This window comes from Suricata suricatta, chromosome 12 (assembly GCF_006229205.1).
Source record: "Suricata suricatta isolate VVHF042 chromosome 12, meerkat_22Aug2017_6uvM2_HiC, whole genome shotgun sequence".
NCBI lineage: Eukaryota > Metazoa > Chordata > Mammalia > Carnivora > Herpestidae > Suricata > Suricata suricatta.
Window position 1 is genome coordinate 20,250,767 of NC_043711.1, and position 19,042 is coordinate 20,269,808.

At 48.1% G+C, this 19,042-nt stretch overlaps 1 protein-coding gene and 1 long non-coding RNA gene across 3 annotated transcripts; one reads left to right on the forward strand and one right to left on the reverse strand.

Annotated features, from left to right (window-relative positions):
- Positions 1–2,453: 2,453 nt before the first annotated feature.
- LOC115273045 lies at positions 2,454–5,123 on the reverse strand. The gene is made up of 3 exons (XR_003900634.1): positions 4,888–5,123; positions 3,138–3,228; positions 2,454–2,566 (listed from the first exon to the last, which is right to left on the reverse strand). It is a non-coding gene; the product is annotated as an uncharacterized LOC115273045 (long non-coding RNA).
- Positions 5,124–5,202: 79 nt separating this feature from the next.
- ALAS1 (5'-aminolevulinate synthase 1) lies at positions 5,203–18,789 on the forward strand. 2 transcript variants are annotated; one of them, XM_029917317.1, is made up of 11 exons: positions 5,203–5,329; positions 6,301–6,520; positions 9,623–9,850; positions 10,624–10,773; positions 11,185–11,407; positions 12,564–12,748; positions 13,303–13,482; positions 13,795–13,959; positions 16,308–16,576; positions 17,234–17,396; positions 18,481–18,789. In XM_029917317.1, exons 2-11 carry the CDS (start codon positions 6,322–6,324, stop codon positions 18,639–18,641), a joined length of 1,923 nt encoding a protein of 640 aa, XP_029773177.1. In that variant the 5' UTR covers positions 5,203–5,329; positions 6,301–6,321; the 3' UTR covers positions 18,642–18,789. The 2 variants fall into 2 exon arrangements, with proteins under 2 accessions (XP_029773177.1, XP_029773178.1); XM_029917318.1 differs by lacking the exons at positions 5,203–5,329; positions 6,301–6,520 and adding an exon at positions 7,238–7,446.
- Positions 18,790–19,042: the final 253 nt, after the last annotated feature.

Below are 19,042 nucleotides of genomic sequence, written 5' to 3' on the forward strand. Positions count from 1 at the left end.
AGCGCTAAGCATCTGGGCCCAGAGCCGCTCACCCAGGTGCAGGGGATAGAGAGGGAACACTGTGTACCCCAGCGTGTGGGTTCTGGAGGGAGTCTTACCTCCTGAGACCATGGCTGGTTGCCAAGAGGACCCCCAAAGTAAGTGACTCCTACTAAGAGTCACGCTGGCTGGCTCCTTGACTGGGCACTCCCATTTGCCTACCCACACTAGACTGATCTCCCAGAAGTAGAGAAAAGGTTTCACTCAGACCTTGACCCTTGACACAGCCCCAGTCTCACTCCTCCCAGCTTCCTCATCCTCCTCAGGATGGAACGCTAGACCAGAAGGCACAAGGCCAACAGGTGAGCCACGCTCTCCACTTGCTGGCTGTGTGAACTTGAACAAGCTACTTCTGCCCCATGGATGGTCTCCGCATTCCCCTGACCTGTAGGGTTGCTCCCAGGGGACGTGAGGTTGTGCACATAATCACAGCGCCAGGCCAGAATGTTGACCAGAGCTGTTCTTGGTGCCATACCCATTCACTGTAGTATTATAACCCCTCCCTGGCCTTCTCCTGGTGACCCTTGTCCAGTACCACTTCTCTGAGCCTCTCTTATGCTTTCCCCATTCCTTCTCCTTTGCTCAGCTCCTCCATGTCTGGGCAGAAGGGGTGCTGGGCAGGCCTTTAAATGCTCACGGGGCCAGAGAGAATTTAAGGGCCATGCCTTAGTTGATAATCACACTGTTGATACCAGTGGGATTCTGGCAGCAGTTAGTTGGGACTCCACCCTCCTCTAACCTCCACCACACACACCTCCTTCTCCCTCTGAGCCCCAGCCTCCCTGGCCTCCTGATGTCCCCCTCCATACCAGCCTCCTCTAGCCTTCACTGGGGCCCCCTCAGCCTACCTGGCCTGTCCGAGGCGGCATCTCCTTGACACTAGGATCCAGCTCTGAGGTGGGTCTCCGTCCCTGCCATTCTCTATCTCTGCGCCCTTGCCCACACTGGTCACAGTCTCAAATAGGTACTTTCCTGGTGTCTGTCTCCCCAGAAGCCCAGGAGGGCAGGGAACAAGGCTCCTCCACCCTGTGCATCCAACATAGGCCAGAGGGGCAGGGGCTTAGCCTGCCCCATCCCATCAGCATCCCATCACCCCACAGGGCCGACCCTGGCCCGATCTGTATGCAGGGGCTGTGGGTGGTGTATGAATGAAGACAAGTACTAGAGAATTCATCCCTTAGTCAGTCCCTTCCAGAGTGCCCTCACAACCAGCCTGATCCTTCCCCTAACCCCTTGTCTCAGACTGTCCTCCAGAGGCTGTGAGGGCAGAAAAGCCCAGTGTGTGGCTTAGAAAGCAGGACATCTGGGTCCCCTTGCAGCCCAAACCTCTCTTGCTATGTGGTCTTGAGTGAGTCCTCTCCCCTCTCTGGATCTTAGTCACCCTGACTCTGAAATGGGCTAGGGCTACAGACACATACTCAGATGCCTACAAAGCCAGACAGATGTTATTGCTTGGACATTACATGTCCTTAGGATTGGGGACTGACTGACAGGAGGGCTAGTAGAGAACACATTCTGCCTGGGCCAGCTCAGGGGCTCCAGACCTGCGGATCCCTCAAGAAATGTGGGAAATCTTTCAGTTTAATTGTTAGATGTTGTTAATTAATCCATATTTAAAAAAAAATTTTTTTATGTTTTACTTATTTTTGATACAGAGAGAGACAGAGCATGAGAGGGGAAGGGGCAGAGAGAGAAGGAGACACAGAATCAGAAGCAGGCTCCAGGCTCTGAGCTAGCTGTCAGCACAGAGCCCAACACGGGACTCGAACCCACCAACGTGAGATCTGACCTGAGCCAAAGTCGAAGGCTTAACCGACTGAGCCACTCAGGCGCCCCAATCCATATTTTTAAAAAGCACCATATGGGTCAAAGAGAACATGTCCGGGACACAGTTTGTGGCTCTGTCCTGGAGGGCTAGGTTCAGGGGTCCTCCAGGGCTTTCTGGGAGAATAGTGTTTACTCTTTGGGGGTACAGGATACTATTCTCTGTGTACAATCCCCCTCCCCACACACATACCTCCTGGAGCATTTTTAAGGCTTTGCCCCAATCCAGCCTCTTTCTCCCCTGACCAATTAGAACTCACCCCTTGCTCCAAAGCTGGCTTTACAAACCCAGGCCCAGGCCTATCTTCTGGGTGGGCCAAAGCCTAAGGGCTTCAAAGGAAGGGCCAGCACAAGGCAAGTGTCAGGGACCCTCCCACCCTGCCCAACCTTTAGGTTCCATCTCCTATGTTAATTCTTGGGCCCTATTACTGTAAACCCTGGAGCTCACATTTCCAACTCTGTAGGACAGAACTGAACTGTTTCCAGAACCCCTAGCCATTCTGCAAAGCTGGTCTCCCACTCATTGCCAGACACTAACATCCCAAGGAGCATGGCTGGCTCACAGCCAAGGCCACACCAGGCATCAGAAGCCCAGGCTAGAGGTTTTATTCATCTTCAAAAATGTCCCATGACCATCTGGATCTCCTTGGGCCGAGGGGTTGGAAGGATTTCTTGTCTGACTGACAGATGTTGAAACTGAGGCCTAGAGGAAAGCAGTAAGTTTGTCCAAGGTCCCTTGTCAGCTCCTTGACCCTCATAGAGAGGCACTACTACAAGTAGCTTCTGGGGCCCAGAGTGGGAAGGATGAATTCTGGGGCTGGGGTTGACATTTTCCTTCTGCCTTGACCGCTAGATGAGTGCTGTGTGCAGCAGCCCCTGACGGTGACGACAATGATGACGCAGACGGAGGCCATGCCCCAGCATTGCCCCCGGAATGGGGCCTGACCTTGCCTGAACTCCAGCAGCTTGGGCTCCCTTGCCCAGAACCAGAGTGATAAGAGGAGTTTGTACTGCAGCTCTGAGGAGGGAGGCAAGACAGCAGTGAGGGAGAAAAGGGAAGGAGGAACGGAGAGAAGAAAGGAAAAAGAACGGTGTGGGGGGGGGGAGGGGAGGAGGAAGAAGGCTGAATGGGACCCACCCAGACTCATCGGCAAGGCAGGTACTTTCACTCATAGATGCAAAAACTGAGGCATAGGATTTGGGGTATTTTGCCAATGAACTCAGGATTAGAAAGGGGCAAAGCCAGGATTAGAACTCACGGCTTTAGTACTCACCCTTCAAAGTCTCAAACTGGAAACCACTCAGGAAGCATTTCCCAAAATGTGGCCCTAAGATATGCCACCCCCACATCACCAAGAGACAGGCCTGGTGAAAACATAGATTCCTGGGTCAGAGTCAAAGGGGCATTGCCTGGGAATATGCATTTTGACCAGTGCCCTGGTGGTGGCTCTTGAGCCCTGACACTGGAATCTCTGTGGCCCCTTAATGGCCTTTCTCTCCTACCTGCTGACCTCACATTCTAGCCATATCCACTAGTATCCACTAAGCCAGCTATTCAGGCTGACTCACATCAACCCTCCAGGACGGGCCTGGGACTTTCCCACTGAAGGCTTCACTTGTAGTGAAGTGTAGTCCCATGTAGACCCACCCTTCCAGCTGGCACCTCTCTTCCGGAAGGCTTCCTGGTGGTTGGGATCTCCCCTCCTTCAGTGTCTGGGGATTAATAGCCTCCTCCTCCATCTGGAATTGTTTACAACATTCTATTTCACTTTCAAAGTGAGTCTCTTTTGTTTCTCAACCCTTCCCGTCTATTAAACAGGAAACTCCCCGAGAGCTGGAGACTTGCTAGTTTAAACAATAAGCCTCTCAAATTCATTTCACCTGACCCTCCTGCCAACCACAAGTGGCAGAGCTGGGAGAGATTTACAATGAGGAAAACGAGCCTCAGAGAGGCGGTGGCCTGCCCAAGGTCAAGTGAGATTCAGAGCCAGTGTTGGAACTCATATTTAGTTCCAATGTCCAGTTCTTTCTGCTTCTGTTTCACTTCTGATCACCCAAACAGCTCTGTGAGGCAGGCAAACAGGGATTATGATCCCATTGCTGAGATAAGGAAAGTGAGGCCAAGAGATGGGCAAAACACTCATCACCAGCTTTACTATTTCCACTTTTAGGTGCCCTTGGGTCTGAGTCCAAGTGCTGACCATTCCTCATGCCTCCTCTCAGCAGGATGGGGCAGAGCTGGGCCCAGGACTCCGAGGCCAGAGCCCTTTTCCTGGGCTGCTGGAGTTGTCCCAGAGCCACTCTGGACCCAGCTGCCTCCTCTGCATGCGGAGACTCAGCTTGCCTGCCTCTCAGCTGGTTGGAGACTCAAGAGAGAAGGAATTAAAAAGTACCTGGACACTTCTTGGTCACCATCACCAAGGGACTTCATCCCTTGTATGAATGCCCTGCTGAGGAAGGAGCAACCTGGATGGCCCCTTCAAGAGTGGAGGAGGGCAGCTGTGCCTGGCACAGGCCCAGACCAACCCAGCTCATCACATTAAGCTGGGAAGGGTGCAAGGAGCCCAGGTTGGTGTTCCTGAGATGCGTTTGCCTAACCCTATTCTGCAGGTGTGGACTGGGGGAGACCCAAAGGAGCCATGGCCCAACTCTGAACTTTGGGATGGAGTTGTGAGCCAGTTGGTGCCCAGGGTGGCCAGCAAGGGACTTTAGACTGTCCGCGATGGAAAATAATAATAATAAAGTGTCAAACCCTAACTACGTCAGGCATTGTGCCTCCACACTAACCCCAGTGCTCAGAGCTGTGCAGTACACGGGTTCTATCCAGCCCTGCTCCTCCCGCCTTTCCTCTGCCTCAGATTAAGTCCCTTCATCCAAGGGGCCCCCTCCACCCTCACCCTCTCCCCACATCACCCCCAGAACCACTCGGTCCTTGGGCAAATACACCCCACCTCTTCTAGGAAGCCCTTCATCACAGACAGGGCGGATCCTGCTTTAGACCGTGGCCCGGAACCCCTTCCTTACCCTCCTTCTATATCCAAGGCACCAGTTGCTACAACCCTATAACGTCCCACTTGTCCTCAGGGGCACTTCCCCTCCGACTCTGCCCTTTTACAGGGTTCTGAAGCCTAGGGCAGTTAGTAGAGAGCGAGAAGAGGGGATAGGATCCACCACCTTGCCCTTCCTCCTCTTGGCAGGCGATCCGGGAAAGCCCAGATCCCAGCCGACTTGCAGAGCCCGCCTGGGCGCCCCGCCCTTCCTACTCCAGGAGCTCGACGCGGTACGCCTGCGCCGAGGACGTCCACGCCCAAGGCGCATGCGCGGCGCTCACTCCGGCTGTATATTAGGGCGACAGCGCTCACGGCCTGAGGGTTCCCGGGGACAAGGGCAACGGTTTGGTTCGATTTGGCCTGGGTGCCTGCCGACTCCGCCGCCGCCGCCTCTGCCTCTGCAGTCTTCCGCGCAGGTGAGGGCCCGCGCTCTGGGTGCGGCGCAAGCCAAGGAAGACCCCGCGTGTACTGCCAGCCCGCTCGCCCGGGCGTTGGGACCCCATCCCCCACCGCACCTCACCCGCCTCCTCGGGGTCAACGTTCATCTCCCAGATCCTTGGCCCATTGGGCTGCCTCTCAGTTTACCCCATTCAGCTCTCTCCTTACATTTCCTATTTAACTGGCCGCTTCTTTAGAATTCCTTTCTCATACTTTTTCCGTTATCCTCAAGCCCTGGACCCCCGGATAACCTCTGACCTCTCCCCGCCCAGGACTACTAACTCCAGACCCTACGCCCTCAAATATATAGTTCCTGCCTCTCCCCAGTTAGCCCCAGCCGCGCTTCCCCTGCACTCCTGCCCTTCTTTATGTCCTCTCCTTTCTCAGTTAAGTCCTGTTAGAGCTGTGGGGGATGACCTCATGGAAGTCCTTGTCTCAGGGACCTAGAGCCCAGCTGGGTGCCTTCCTCAGGTCTGGGGATGTGAGGACCAGGAGAAGTTCAGGATCCCTGCGAGTCCTCTGCCTGATGGAGGACAGTGTCTTCCCTAGCCTTACTTCTCCACCTGGGTGTGTGCCAGCATGTTTTATCTGCACTGTGCATCTTCCTCAAGGAGCCTCTGACCTCCCAAACCTGTTCCTGACTTGTCCCTTGTTGTCTCAGCCCCTTGGTGGTTAATCATCGGCGTTTACTTCATTTGGTAAAGTTGCTTTGCAGGTGCTTTTGTGTAGAGCTGGGGAATGAAAGAAGTTGGTGACCTGGGTAGAGTATGGTCACCACTAATTAGTTGAGTCCCACATGAGTGCTGCCCTTAGACTTTATTGAGTGAGACTTGTTGTATCCCAGGGTACCATTGCTATAAACTGTGGGCAACACCTGAACCCAGTGACCATGCAGTAGTAGTTGTCTGATTACTAAGGAGTGTTGATGTCACTCATTGTCTTTCTGTAGGATCAGTGCACCCTCTCGGACATGGAGACTGTGGTTCGTCGCTGCCCATTCTTATCCCGAGTGCCTCAGGCCTTTCTGCAGAAGGCAGGCAAATCTCTGTTGTTCTATGCCCAAAACTGCCCTAAGATGATGGAAGTTGGGGCCAAGCCAGCCCCTCGGGCCCTGTCCACTTCAGCAGTTCACTGCCAGCAGGTCAAAGAAACTCCTCCGGCTAACGAGAGTAAGTGTCATTGTCAGTAAAGTAGGAGGTGGCAGTGTTAGCATTCATCACCAGACTAGAGGCACTTCTAGTCCACTGCGGTGGCGAGGGATGGGGTTCCTCTGTGCCAGGCTCGGTTCTTTGCATGGACTATCTCATCACTGTCCTCCTAACCAAGTACACACTTTCACTTTTCCCATCTGGGGAAAGTGTGCGCCTTATAGTTTTCTGGGTTGTATACAATGTCTCCTGGAGTTTTAGTGTTCATCAGTAGTACCTCATTCACAAATATAAAGTTGGAATGTTCTATTTCAACCTTTCCTTCCTTAAATATTTGACCCTTCATCTTTTGTTTTTAATAGACTTTATTTTTTTAAGAGCAGTTTTAGGTTTGCAGCAAAATTGAGTGGAAGCTTTTGACTTTTGAAGTTGTGACTTTTTTCTTTTTTAAACTTTTTTTTTTTATTGTGGTAAAATGTACCTAACATGAAACTTACCATCTCTTAACAATTGTACTGTTCAGTGGTGTTAAGTATGTTCATATTTAAAAAAAATTTTTTTAAGTTTATTTATTTTGAGAGAGACAGAGACAGCATGAGCAGGGGAAGGACAGAGAGAGAGGGCGAATCCCAAGCAGGCCCTGCACTAACAGTGCAGAGCCCAACTTGGGACTCGAATTCATGGAACTGTGAGATCATGACCTGAGCCAAAACCGAGAACTGGACACTTAACTGACTGAGCCACCCAGGTGCCCCAAGTACATTCATATTATTGTGTAACTGTCACCACTATCCAATTTCCAGAACTTTTCAGCATCCCAAACTGAAACTCTGTTCTCATTCAAGACTAATTCCCCTCCCCAACCCCCGGGCAAACACCATTCTACATTCTGTTTCTGAATTTGACTGCTCTAGGAACCTCACATAAATGGAATCATATAGAATTCAGTAAGTGATTTATTAAATACATTTATCTTTATTTTATGTATGAATCTTTAAATTTTTTAAATGTTTATTTATTTTTGAGAGAGGGAGACACAAAGCAGGCTCCAGGCTCTCAACTGTCAGCACAGAGCCCTACGCGGAGCTTGAGTCAACCGAAGTCAGATCCTTAACTGACTGAGCCACCCAGGTGCCCCTAAATTGTTTTTAATAGAGAGATCAGCGTTGGATTTGGTTTTGCTCTGTCTCTACCAGGAGAGGTGGTAGCTTTTCAGGTTTCACTTAATCCTAGAGAATAATTTACCTTGTAAGCTCTGTTAGGTGTGTTCTTTGGATGTGTTTCTTGTAAGAAGGGAGTGGTATTTTTTCTGTAAGCAGAAAGGATATAATCCTGTGTAGGATTTCTTTTCCTCTTTACTCTTTTAGGAGTTACTTATTTTTTTTACTGAACAGTCAAAATCCTCTTTTACTATTCTGTCCCTGGTATACAGGAAGTTGAGTAAAACGTGGCTTAATCCCTTGACAGACATTGCAGCCATTGCAAATGATATTCACATACACCACATCTAGCTGCCGATTTTTGTAATAAAAAATGGCAAAATAAGCAAGCACATACAGAATAAGTAAAACTTTTTTTTTAACTTGGCACATATGTAAAAAAAACATAGTTTACCAAGATGCCTGCAATGGTTGTGTTTTGAATGATAGAATGCTTTTTCCCCCTAGATGTCCCACAGTGAATCTGTATTATTTTTATAATGAATGACATGAACTTCAAAGCAATATTTTATGTTATAGAGAATTTTAATGAAAACTGTGCTGAGACATCTTACCAAGTTGTTGTGTAAGGATGCAGGTCTGAATCAAACTGACTCCATGACAGGCTTCAAGTTTCCCTCTGACCTTGGAGGCCTGAGTGTTGGTTTCTCAGAATCATTAGACAATAAAGGGCACACATTGCCCAAGGCAGGAGGGACCACCCTTGTAACACCCTTAACATTTCTAAGGGCAGGCCTAGAGATAGAAGCTATAGCTTATTAGTATTATATAAGCTTAAACTTATTGCTTAAGGCTAGTTACACCCTGGAGGTCCTGGGTCCTGAGTCCACTCTGTAATTGGCTAATACTCTAAAGGTTGTGATTGGATCACTACCTGTATCACAATTTCCTGTAACTCCCCCTTCCTAAACCCATAAAGGCCCTGTCCCCACTTTGATTGGGGCTCTCAGCCTGGATCCACTGCCAGTTGGTGAAGTCTGTGAGCCCGTGCTTAGGCTGGCAGAGCCTTTGCTTTTGCATGCATGACTCGGTCTCCATGGCGGTCTCTGGTTTGGGGGGACGATATTGAAACTTGGGCATAACAGTAGAAGTTAGCCTCTGACTCACAGTATTCCAAGATGATGCAGAATAAGACTTTACTAGAAGAAAGGTGAATGAATTTGCTTCAGGGGAAAGGAGACTCATTGTGACTAGAAGCACAGTTAGCAGCCTACTGTGTTAAGTCTGTGAACTAGTTTGATGCATTTAGATGAGCAGCTAGATGTGGTGTATGTGATACCTATGTGGTTTTTCTTGGCATACTAATAATTTGAATTCTATTAGACAAAAATATAAAGACTTCACTTTTAGCCTAATTTCTTTGTTAAGAAGAAAACCAGTATATATGTTAAGCAACAGCAAGCCTTTTTGTCAAGAATTTGTTTTGAAAATATAAGCAGAGAGGGGCACCTGGTGGTTTAGTCAGTTGAGCATCTGATTTTGGCTCAGATCATGATCTGGGGTTTGTGAGTTCGGGCCCTGCATCAGGTTCTGGCAAAAGTGTGTCCTCTCCTGAAATATGTTGTGTGTCTTTAGGATAGATTTACTGAAATCCAACTTAAGAACTCTTTACTGTCTAAAACTAGAAAATACTACTATTGGTGGATTTGTAAGGGAGAAGTACTGTGGATTGGAAAGGTAGCTAGATCATGCCAATTAACTCCTCACAGGAACAGTGATTGATTCCAGTGAGGCAGATGAGAAAACGGTTTAATTAGCAGAATCTAATAATAGTAAACTTGTGCGTAAAGTGTAGGAGTAGAGTAAGTATAAAGGTTGTCTTTGAAGCAATAAGAAACAAGGGGTTTTCTTGCATATTATGCAACCAGATCTGATGCTTCAGTTTTTCCATTTCATCCCCCAGAGGACAAAACTGCCAAAGCCGAGGGTCAGCAGATTCCTGATGAATCCCAGCAGACTCCAGATGGCACCCAGCTTCCGTCTGGACATCCCTCTGTTGCCACAAGCCAGGGCACTGCGAGCAAATGCCCTTTCCTGGCAGCCCAGATGAGCCAGAAGGGCAGCAGCGTCTTCCGCAAAGCCAGTCTAGAGCTTCAGGAGGATGTGCAGGAAATGCATGCCGTGAGGAAAGGTAAACAGAGGACTGGAACCATTAGGAAGAGTGCAGAGGTCCTTTTGGTTCTTTTGATCCTCCAGATTTATGTATGAGCTATTATTAGGGTAGTGTTTGTATAGACACTTCCTCTTTTAGGGCCAAGGAAGAAGGTCATCAAGATAGGAGTCCAAGAACCATATGACAAAACGTGGGACTTTCTTTCTGGTGTGTGCGTGTAGGATGTGACCACCTCTTATAGTAATTGTTTCATTTCTGAAAATACCCTGATGGCGTAAGCTGTTACCAAACTGCCCTCTTTCTTTCCTACTATCTGGAGGGATAAAAGGTAAAAAACCAGTGTTGCTACAATAATTGATGGCCTTAGGACTCCCAGGCTGTGTGTCTTACTGCTGGTGACTAAGAAGCAACCCTAATCCCAGTTGTGGCTCTATCCACAGAGCACCCAGCGTCCCCAGGAACCCTCCCCAGCAGAAATGATGCATGTGACTGGGATTGTTTTCCAGGAAGAATATTGAGATTATGGTTGGGTGGAGTGGGAAGGAGAGGAAGGCACGCCAACCGGCTGGAAATCTTTGGACTTTAATTTTTATTAAAGCTGTCTGGCAGCTCTGAAAATGAAACAGCACCAGGCATTGGACATTAAAATAAAAGGGAGGGAGAAAACACTCAGTTACTACTAACTTTTTTTTGGCAAACTAGGCAGTAATTCATTTTTGACAATATTTCTAGAAAGTATCGTGAATTCACAATAGAATGTTGGTCCCCCTTACTTGTTACTTTTGTTACAGAGGTTGCCCAAACCTCAGTGAACCCTAGTGTGATTAGCGTGAAGACCGACGGTGGGGAGCCGAGTGGGTTGCTGAAGAACTTCCAGGATATCATGCGAAAGCAGAGACCAGAAAGAGTGTCCCATCTTCTTCAAGATAACTTGCCAAAATGTAAGTCTCATTGTTACTTACCTGATACAGGAGAGGGTTTTTAACTTAAACATACATTAGACTAAATACAAGATTGCATGGTGAGTTGAGGATTTAAAAGACCTATGTTTTCTTGATGCAAGTAGGTGTTCTTGGCCATAGTAAATACAAATCTTATTGGTAACCCGCCTTCTCTCCCTTAATACCTACCTTCTGTGCCCTAGCACTGTGCGGTTGACATACAGTGTCATTTGAGACCTTCATGATCTCAAGATGAGATGTCATGTAACTTGCCCGCATGAGCACTTCATTAATTCATCCAGAATCTCCCTGCTATTCAGTGACCAAGCTGGGATTGGAACCCAGGTCTTTTGCCAAAGCCCAGATGTGCTTCCTAACCATCAGACTGTCCCATCTTTTTTTGGTTTTTAGCTGTTTCCACTTTTCAATATGATCGTTTCTTTGAGAAGAAAATTGATGAGAAAAAAAATGACCATACCTATCGAGTTTTTAAAACTGTGAACCGGAGGGCGCACATCTTTCCCATGGCGGATGACTATTCGGACTCTCTTATCACCAAAAAGCAGGTGTCGGTCTGGTGTAGCAATGACTACCTAGGAATGAGTCGCCACCCACGAGTGTGTGGGGCAGTCATGTAAGTAGCCCTCGGCTTTCAGATGCCACTAATATTATTTGGCAAGACATTGATGATTTAGAGGGATTGGATCTTTTATGGTGGTAATAATTTAGCAGCTGAAAATGTACCATAGCAAAATATCATTCTTAGCCTTTGATAATATCTACAGATTACTTTTTAATTAAAAGAAATTTTTTAATGTTTACGTATTTATTTTTGAGAGATAGAATGCAAGTGGGGGAGAGGGCAGAGAGACAGAGAATCCCAAGTAGCCTCCACAACATCAGTGCAGAGCCTGATGTGGGGCGTGAACCCATGAACTGTAAGATCATGACCTGAGCCGAAACTAAGAGTCAGATACTTTAACCGATTGACCCACCCAGGCGCCCCTCTATGGATTACTTTTAAAAGAACTCTAATGCACAAGCAGTTGGTAGAGCACCTTTGTGTATGAGGGTTCAAGTTTATTGGCTCGTTGACTACTTCTGTCCGTTCACTCCCACCACTTTTTAAAAGTGTGTGTGCCTTTAACACCAGGCAGCCTTGCACAGAGGCATCCCTGCCAAAGCCTCAGTGGAGAGCTATAAATCTAGCAGCCCTGGAGGAAAAAGCTGCTTCAGAAAGACATTTAAAAAATGGTAGATCTTGCCATTCATGTTCTTTAGGAGGTTGCCTGGCTAGGGGCACTTGAGAGAGTTGCTTGCCAAAGTCTCCAAGGAAGCTTGCTAAAGAGAGTCCAGTCTGAGGTGTAGTGATAGGTAACTACTAGCATTACGTGACTGGTTTTCAGAGGGTTTAGGTTCAGGAAACCGCCATCCAAGACGTCCCTGTAGAGACTGGCGTTGTGTTTGGAGAGTAGAGAAGACTTAGTAAATTAACTCAGCTAATACTAAGTACTTAGTGACTGATAAACAAACACTTGTTCTTGATCCCTAGAGGTATCATCAGGGTATCATCACCCTGGTGTTGACACGAAATGCCACCTAGTCTAAAGATAAAGTCAGTTGAAACCTCTGGCCCCTGGTTTCACCATGACAGAGTCGCTAGATCAATGTTTAAGGTTCAGCATCTTAGCTCCTGGAGAGAGGAATGATTCACATAGTATCCCGACCCATGAGATTTATTTTCTGCCCCCCGTCTTTGTGTTTTGTTTTGTTTTGTTTTTTAATAAAAGGGAAACTTTGAAACAGCATGGTGCTGGAGCAGGTGGTACTAGAAATATTTCAGGAACGAGTAAATTCCACGTGGACCTGGAGCAGGAGCTGGCTGACTTACATGGGAAAGATGCAGCACTCTTGTTTTCCTCCTGCTTTGTGGCCAACGACTCGACCCTGTTCACACTGGCTAGGATGATGCCAGGTAAGGAAGCCTGTCATGGGCACCTTAGAGTTTTTTGAGTTTCCTAGTGATAGCAGGGCTATTGACAACAAAGACAGGCTACCAAAAACAGTTAAGAGCAATGATAGTATCTGGGAACATTTTTCCTTGAATTGAGCAGGAAGTGCTCACTGCACATGAAAAGTCCAGCAGCAAATGATTCTAACAAAGAAGCAGATTTGAAGGACTTGCCCTTAAACTGATTGCTTCAAGTGTGCTTTGTACACTAGGAAAATCCTTTGGAGAATTCTCTTAATCATTTGTGGTTATCTTTTGATAAAGTTTGGAATGAGGTGGCCAGATTTAAGAGCAGACTGGTTGTCTGCCCAGTGGTAATTCTATTGTACATCGATGGGCCTTCTCAAAAGAGAAGCACTAGTTCATGGTTTTCCCAGGGAGAAACTGGCAAGCAGTGTCTTTCCTATTGGGAAGAGCAGCACTTTCAGGGCAGAGTCTGTTGTCCCTGACTGTCTAGGAAATAATTTGTCTTTGATGCAGATGGCTTGATAAATAGTGGGTTTTTTGTATCCTGTTAGGCTGTGAGATTTATTCCGATTCTGGGAACCATGCCTCCATGATCCAAGGGATTCGGAACAGCCGAGTGCCAAAATACATCTTCCGCCACAATGACGTCAGCCACCTCAGAGAACTGCTGCAGAGATCTGACCCCTCAGTCCCCAAGATTGTCGCATTTGAAACTGTTCACTCAATGGACGGTAAGTCTAAGCAGAGGCCAGTCTGAACCCTTAAAAAAAAAAAACTGGGCCTGGACTCTTTCTTTGCAGTTTCTTTTCACTATGCTAGGATTTTGTATTTGGTGGACATTGTATAGGTTTGGGTGAACGTAGGTTTTTTATTCTGGCTTTTACTAGGCTCTAAGATAAACTCAGAACTGGGGGAAATTCATTCTTTCCCAATATTAAAAATGACATCTTTAGAACATATGCTATTTTGTTTAGACTGACTCTTACCAAACAGAAGTTTGTAAAGTAGCAAGCTCTTGAGGGCCGTCTGTGTTCTTTCCTCAGGGGCAGTGTGTCCACTGGAAGAGCTGTGTGACGTGGCGCATGAGTTTGGGGCCATCACCTTTGTGGATGAGGTCCATGCGGTGGGACTGTATGGGGCTCGAGGTGGAGGGATTGGTGATCGGGACGGAGTTATGCCCAAAATGGACATCATTTCTGGAACACTTGGTATGTATACTCTGCACCTTCTGTAATCTGCACCAAAACTGTATTTCTTGGGGTGCCTGGTGACTCAGTCAGTTAAGCATCCCGTGTCTTTACTTCAGCTCAGGTCATGATCTTGTGGTTTTTGAATTTGAGCCCTGCATCGGGCTCTGCACTGACAGTGCACAGCCTGCCTACTAGGGATTCTCTCTCTCCTCTCTCTGCCCTTCTTTCTCTCTCAAAAGAAATAAACTTAAAAAAAAATTTTTTTAATAAAATTATATTTTCCTATCAAGGTTCAAGGACTAACTGGGGTCAGGTGAGAAGACGGTGTGATAGCGTTTAAGGTCTGGGCCACTTTCTGGATGGGTTTGTGTATTCTCAGTGGTGGCACAGCTTAGCAGAATCCCTTGAATCATAGAGGCATGATTCCCAGAATTAAATCCTACAGCCTAAGATGACAAATACCATTGGTTGCCATCCAAGCTCATTCCAAACATAGTTGTGGTTCTAGCTACATGCCATGGCCACAGCCTTTCCTTTCTGTACTTCAGAGTGTTCCATTATTTTAAAGAATTCTAGTGATGTCCTATAGCATTTGTTGGGACCTACAGGCTCAGGTGTTGTGAACACGGAGCTCTGTGCCCACTAACTACATGGAGACCATTGCAGTTCACTCTGGCTGCTTTGTGCCTGTTCCTCCTAGCTGAGCAGCATTGTTTCATGGGGCTGGCCACTGTGGCCATGCTGCCCGCTGGGTGTAAATCCCATCTGCGTAGCTCCCTGGCTATGTGGCCTGGGGCTGGTAGTTAATCTCTCTGCACCTCAGTTTCCTCACCAATATAGGTTTCTCCACTACCTGAAAATAGAGTGTCCTTTTGAAGCCTTTTGTAAAACAAAATGGCATAAAGCAAAGACACAGGTACTCACAGACCCAGGTCAAAGCTGTGGCGGCCTGACGCTGGGGTGCTGAGTATGCTTCCCGGGAAAGGGGCCGGGCAGGGCTGCTTTCATTGCTTGGGGTGCACACTTCCAAGCATTGAAGGCTATTTTCACTTTCCACTTTTCCTTGTAAAAGTGAAAGCCCTCTTCAGATTTCTTCCCTCTTCCCTTCCAGTGAATGAAAACCAAGTACTAACGTAGGTCTTTCATAAAACCAAAGTGGCATAACAACTTTTGAAAAGTAGGGATACCTATATAAGGGAGATAACAGGCCCTTACCTCAGTTTTTGTGGAGAAGATAAATAAATCGTGTACAAGCAATTACCATAGACCTTCTCTTTGCCTATGAGGAGTCTAAGGAGATGAAAATGTGAACTATAAAAATCTGAAGGTTCCAAAAGTTAGTAAGGCAGTTGGAGACCCATGTAGCACTCCACTAAAATGCCAGTTCACAGCCTGCGTAAAGGAAGGGTGGGCCGAAAAGAGTGTCCATCAGCACTGTCAAGGGGCTGAGATCCTTGGGCAAAGCAGGAGAGGTCGGGTTGCCGGGCCGAGCCCCTGCCAGGAGAAGGGCACTTGTTCATCAGTGTTAATTCCAACAACCATTTTCGTTCAAAGAACTCTTGTGACGCGGGCTCTGTGAAGGGATAGTCATTGTGAGCTGGAACAGGCCGGAGAGGGAACTTTTCCACTGTAAGAGCTTATAGCAGCCCAACCCCGCATGGGGTTCAAGCAGGAATGTTAATTCCAGAACACAATGTGACCATCTAGAAGGACTCTTCTGGAGCCCTTAATCCTGAAACCTGAGCTACAGATTATACAAAGGGATTTAAGGAGAATAAAAAAATGAGGTGGGCCCTAAATCAGCCCTAACAGGTTCTGAGTTTTCACACTTCTCTGGGCAATGCTGCTTGTCAGAGTTCAGTGTTTACTTAGGTAAGAGATCATTCTGGTCACACCAAAACAGTTCATATCTTAGCTGGGTTACATTCTAGTCTCCAGGGGGATGCTAACAGTGAGAGGACATGGCCAGCAGCACGATTCTGATCCTATCCCAAAGAGCACGCACCACACACAGCGTGGGAGGTGGCACCTTGCCCACAGCAGAGCAGCCAGTTTGGGTGAGAAAGGCAGATGGGAAGAGACACGGCAGCGTGCTCTTCCGGTGCACGGGATGGGTCACTCAGTGCTAGGCCTGCTGTAGGGACCTGTACTTTGATCCTAGTCAGATACCAGTGTGGCCATGTGAATTCTGGGAGGACCTCTTCATAACCTCCTCAACTTTCTCCCTTTCAGAAACGGAGGGGCATCCCTTTACGTTAGTCTTAGGGCACATTGAAGGGGTAAAGAAAAATGCTCTGAGGCTTGGCGGCATCTTGCTGGTACGTTTAGGTGCAGTCACTGTGGTTAACAAGGCTGTCTCCTCCTAGGCAAAGCCTTTGGCTGTGTTGGAGGGTACATCGCCAGCACAAGTTCTCTGATCGACACCGTACGGTCCTATGCGGCTGGCTTCATCTTCACCACCTCCCTGCCACCCATGCTGCTGGCTGGAGCCCTGGAGTCTGTGCGGATCCTGAAGAGTGCCGAGGGGCGGGCGCTTCGCCGCCAGCACCAACGCAATGTCAAGCTCATGAGGCAGATGCTTATGGACGCAGGCCTCCCGGTTGTCCACTGCCCCAGCCACATCATCCCTGTCCGGGTAATGACCTGTCCGTGACTGGACTTGCTGGGGGCTGTGCCTCTTGCACATGATGCGTGAGACATTCTGTTTCATGCCTTCTTGAAGTTGAGCTGGGCAGGGGGGCTGCTAGTCAGTGGCCCTCTGCTCGTTTCTGCCTCTGGCTGACTTTACAGTGAGAATAAAGCCTTTGAACCCAGCAGGGGGGAGCAGAGGTTCTTTCTCCACAACACTGGCCTTAGAAGGGTAAACACAGAGCTTCTGTCTGGAAAGTTCCGGGAACCTAGCTTTGAAGTGTGACTTTTTTATTCAGTTAATTTTGAAATAGGTCTTGCTCTTTCCACTGTAAATGGTAGCCCTGTGGTGTCACAGTTGAATTAGTAGAATTAATATAGCTGGTACAATCAGAGCTGCTTTATTCCCATGGGACACACATCTCTGGATCTGGGAATTTGCTGGCATCAACTGAAGATGATGCCTGGTAGGGTAAGCACTGTGAAATTTGCTTCGTAGGCAGTTTTGGTTCCCCAGTCCATACTAAGCACAACTGGGCCCTTTAAGCTGCAGGCCTGCAGGGCTGCTGGAGCCCGAGCCTCCTGAGTGCTCTAAAGCCCATTAGAATTGCTGCCAAAAGGAGGTCCGTGCCGTTGTGACCTTACCTTCTGCTGTCAAACTTAGGTTGCAGATGCCGCGAAAAACACCGAAGTGTGTGATGAATTAATGAGCAGACATAACATCTACGTCCAAGCAATCAATTACCCCACAGTGCCCCGGGGTGAGGAGCTCCTGCGGATTGCCCCCACTCCTCACCACACACCACAGATGATGAACTACTTCCTTGGTGAGTACTGGAGAGCGCCGGGGCCTCACTGGAGACTTGTGTAGAGTGGTCATGGTGGTGTGTATGATTGAAGCCCTTCAAAGGCATTCAGAACTGTTTCTGTAGGTAATTAAGAATGCTCACAGATAGAATAAAACTGTAAAAGGTGTTTGATTTGCTTTAGGGGATGTAGACATGCTTTTGGAAGCTCTGAGGGAGCCCGCTCATCCACCCAGTGTTGCCAGTGCCCCCTTGTCCGATGACTCTAAGATGCATGGTGATGGGGAGCAGAGAGTGGCCTCTGAAGGCACTGTGTGCCCTGGCCCTCTGGAGCTCAGCCTGGGGCTTCTCTCCCCCGAGGCGCCGTCCCTGAAGCCACCCCTCCACCACCCCGCCTAATGCCTTCTGATAAGCGTAACTGTTCAGTGTTTTTATACTGTTTGTGGGTCTGTACAACCCAACCCAGCACCCCCTGTCCAGTCTAAAGGCAGAGATCGGGGGGCTGCTTTAAGCCCCAGGTTGCCTCTGCCCCTCTGAGCCACCTCAGGTGATCCTGCTGCCTTAAAACCATGTTATTGAGATATAACATACCACAAGTTTCACCCTTTTCAAGTATACAGTTCTGGGGGTCTTAGGTCCATCATGATGCTGTACAACCGTCACCACTATCTGATTCCAGGACATTTTCATCACCCCAGAGAGAAACCCCATACCCGTGAGCAGCCATGCCACCCCACTTCCCCGGCCTCTGTCAGCTGCTGGCACCTTCCGCCTCTGTGGTTTTGCCCATGCTTTACATTCACGTAACTGTCATCGAACCCTACATGGTTCTTTATGCATGGCTCCTTCAGGGCGCAGCGTCTTCAGGCTTCACTGGTGGTACAGCCCGAATCCTCACTTCCTGTTTATACTGAATAATCTTCTTTTGTATGGGCATACCACTTTGTGTTTATCCATCAGTTGATGAACATTTAGGTTTTTTCCGCTTTTTGACTATTCCGAAAATAACGCCACTGCCAACATTTTCGTTTGACTCTTTGGGCCGATGTTTGCATTTCTGTTGCATACATACTCCTTTCAATTTTTAAAAACTTTTTCCTCACAGAGAATCTGCTGGCCACGTGGAAGCGAGTGGGTCTGGAACTCAAGCCACATTCCTCAGCTGAGTGCAACTTCTGCAGGAGGCCACTGCATTTTGAAGTGATGAGTGAGAGAGAGAGATCCTACTTCTCCGGCATGAGCAAGTTGGTATCTGCCCAGGCCTGAGTGTGTCGTGACCTCAGTTACTCACTGAACCCCAGGCCATGTCGTATCCACATAGTCTTCAGAGTTGTCTTTATATGTGAATTAAGTTATATTAAATTTTAATCTATAGTAAAAGCACAGTCCTGAAAATAAATTCTTGTTTAAGTGATGGGTTCTGTTATTGGCCACTGAATCAGAAAAACCTTTTTCTTCATCTCTTTCGCTGTGGTCTGTATTGCTGACACATGTGAAATGATGGGTGTGTCCTAGCCCTCTGGCAGTGACTGTGGACCCTGCTGGGGCCGCAGACCCTCCCACACGGCGTGAACCTAACTCATCTCCACTGCCCGCCAGCCCGCCACAGCCCTGCAGCTAAGGGGCTCTGAGCAGGCTGGCCCCGAAGCGGCTGTCACTCCAGTTCC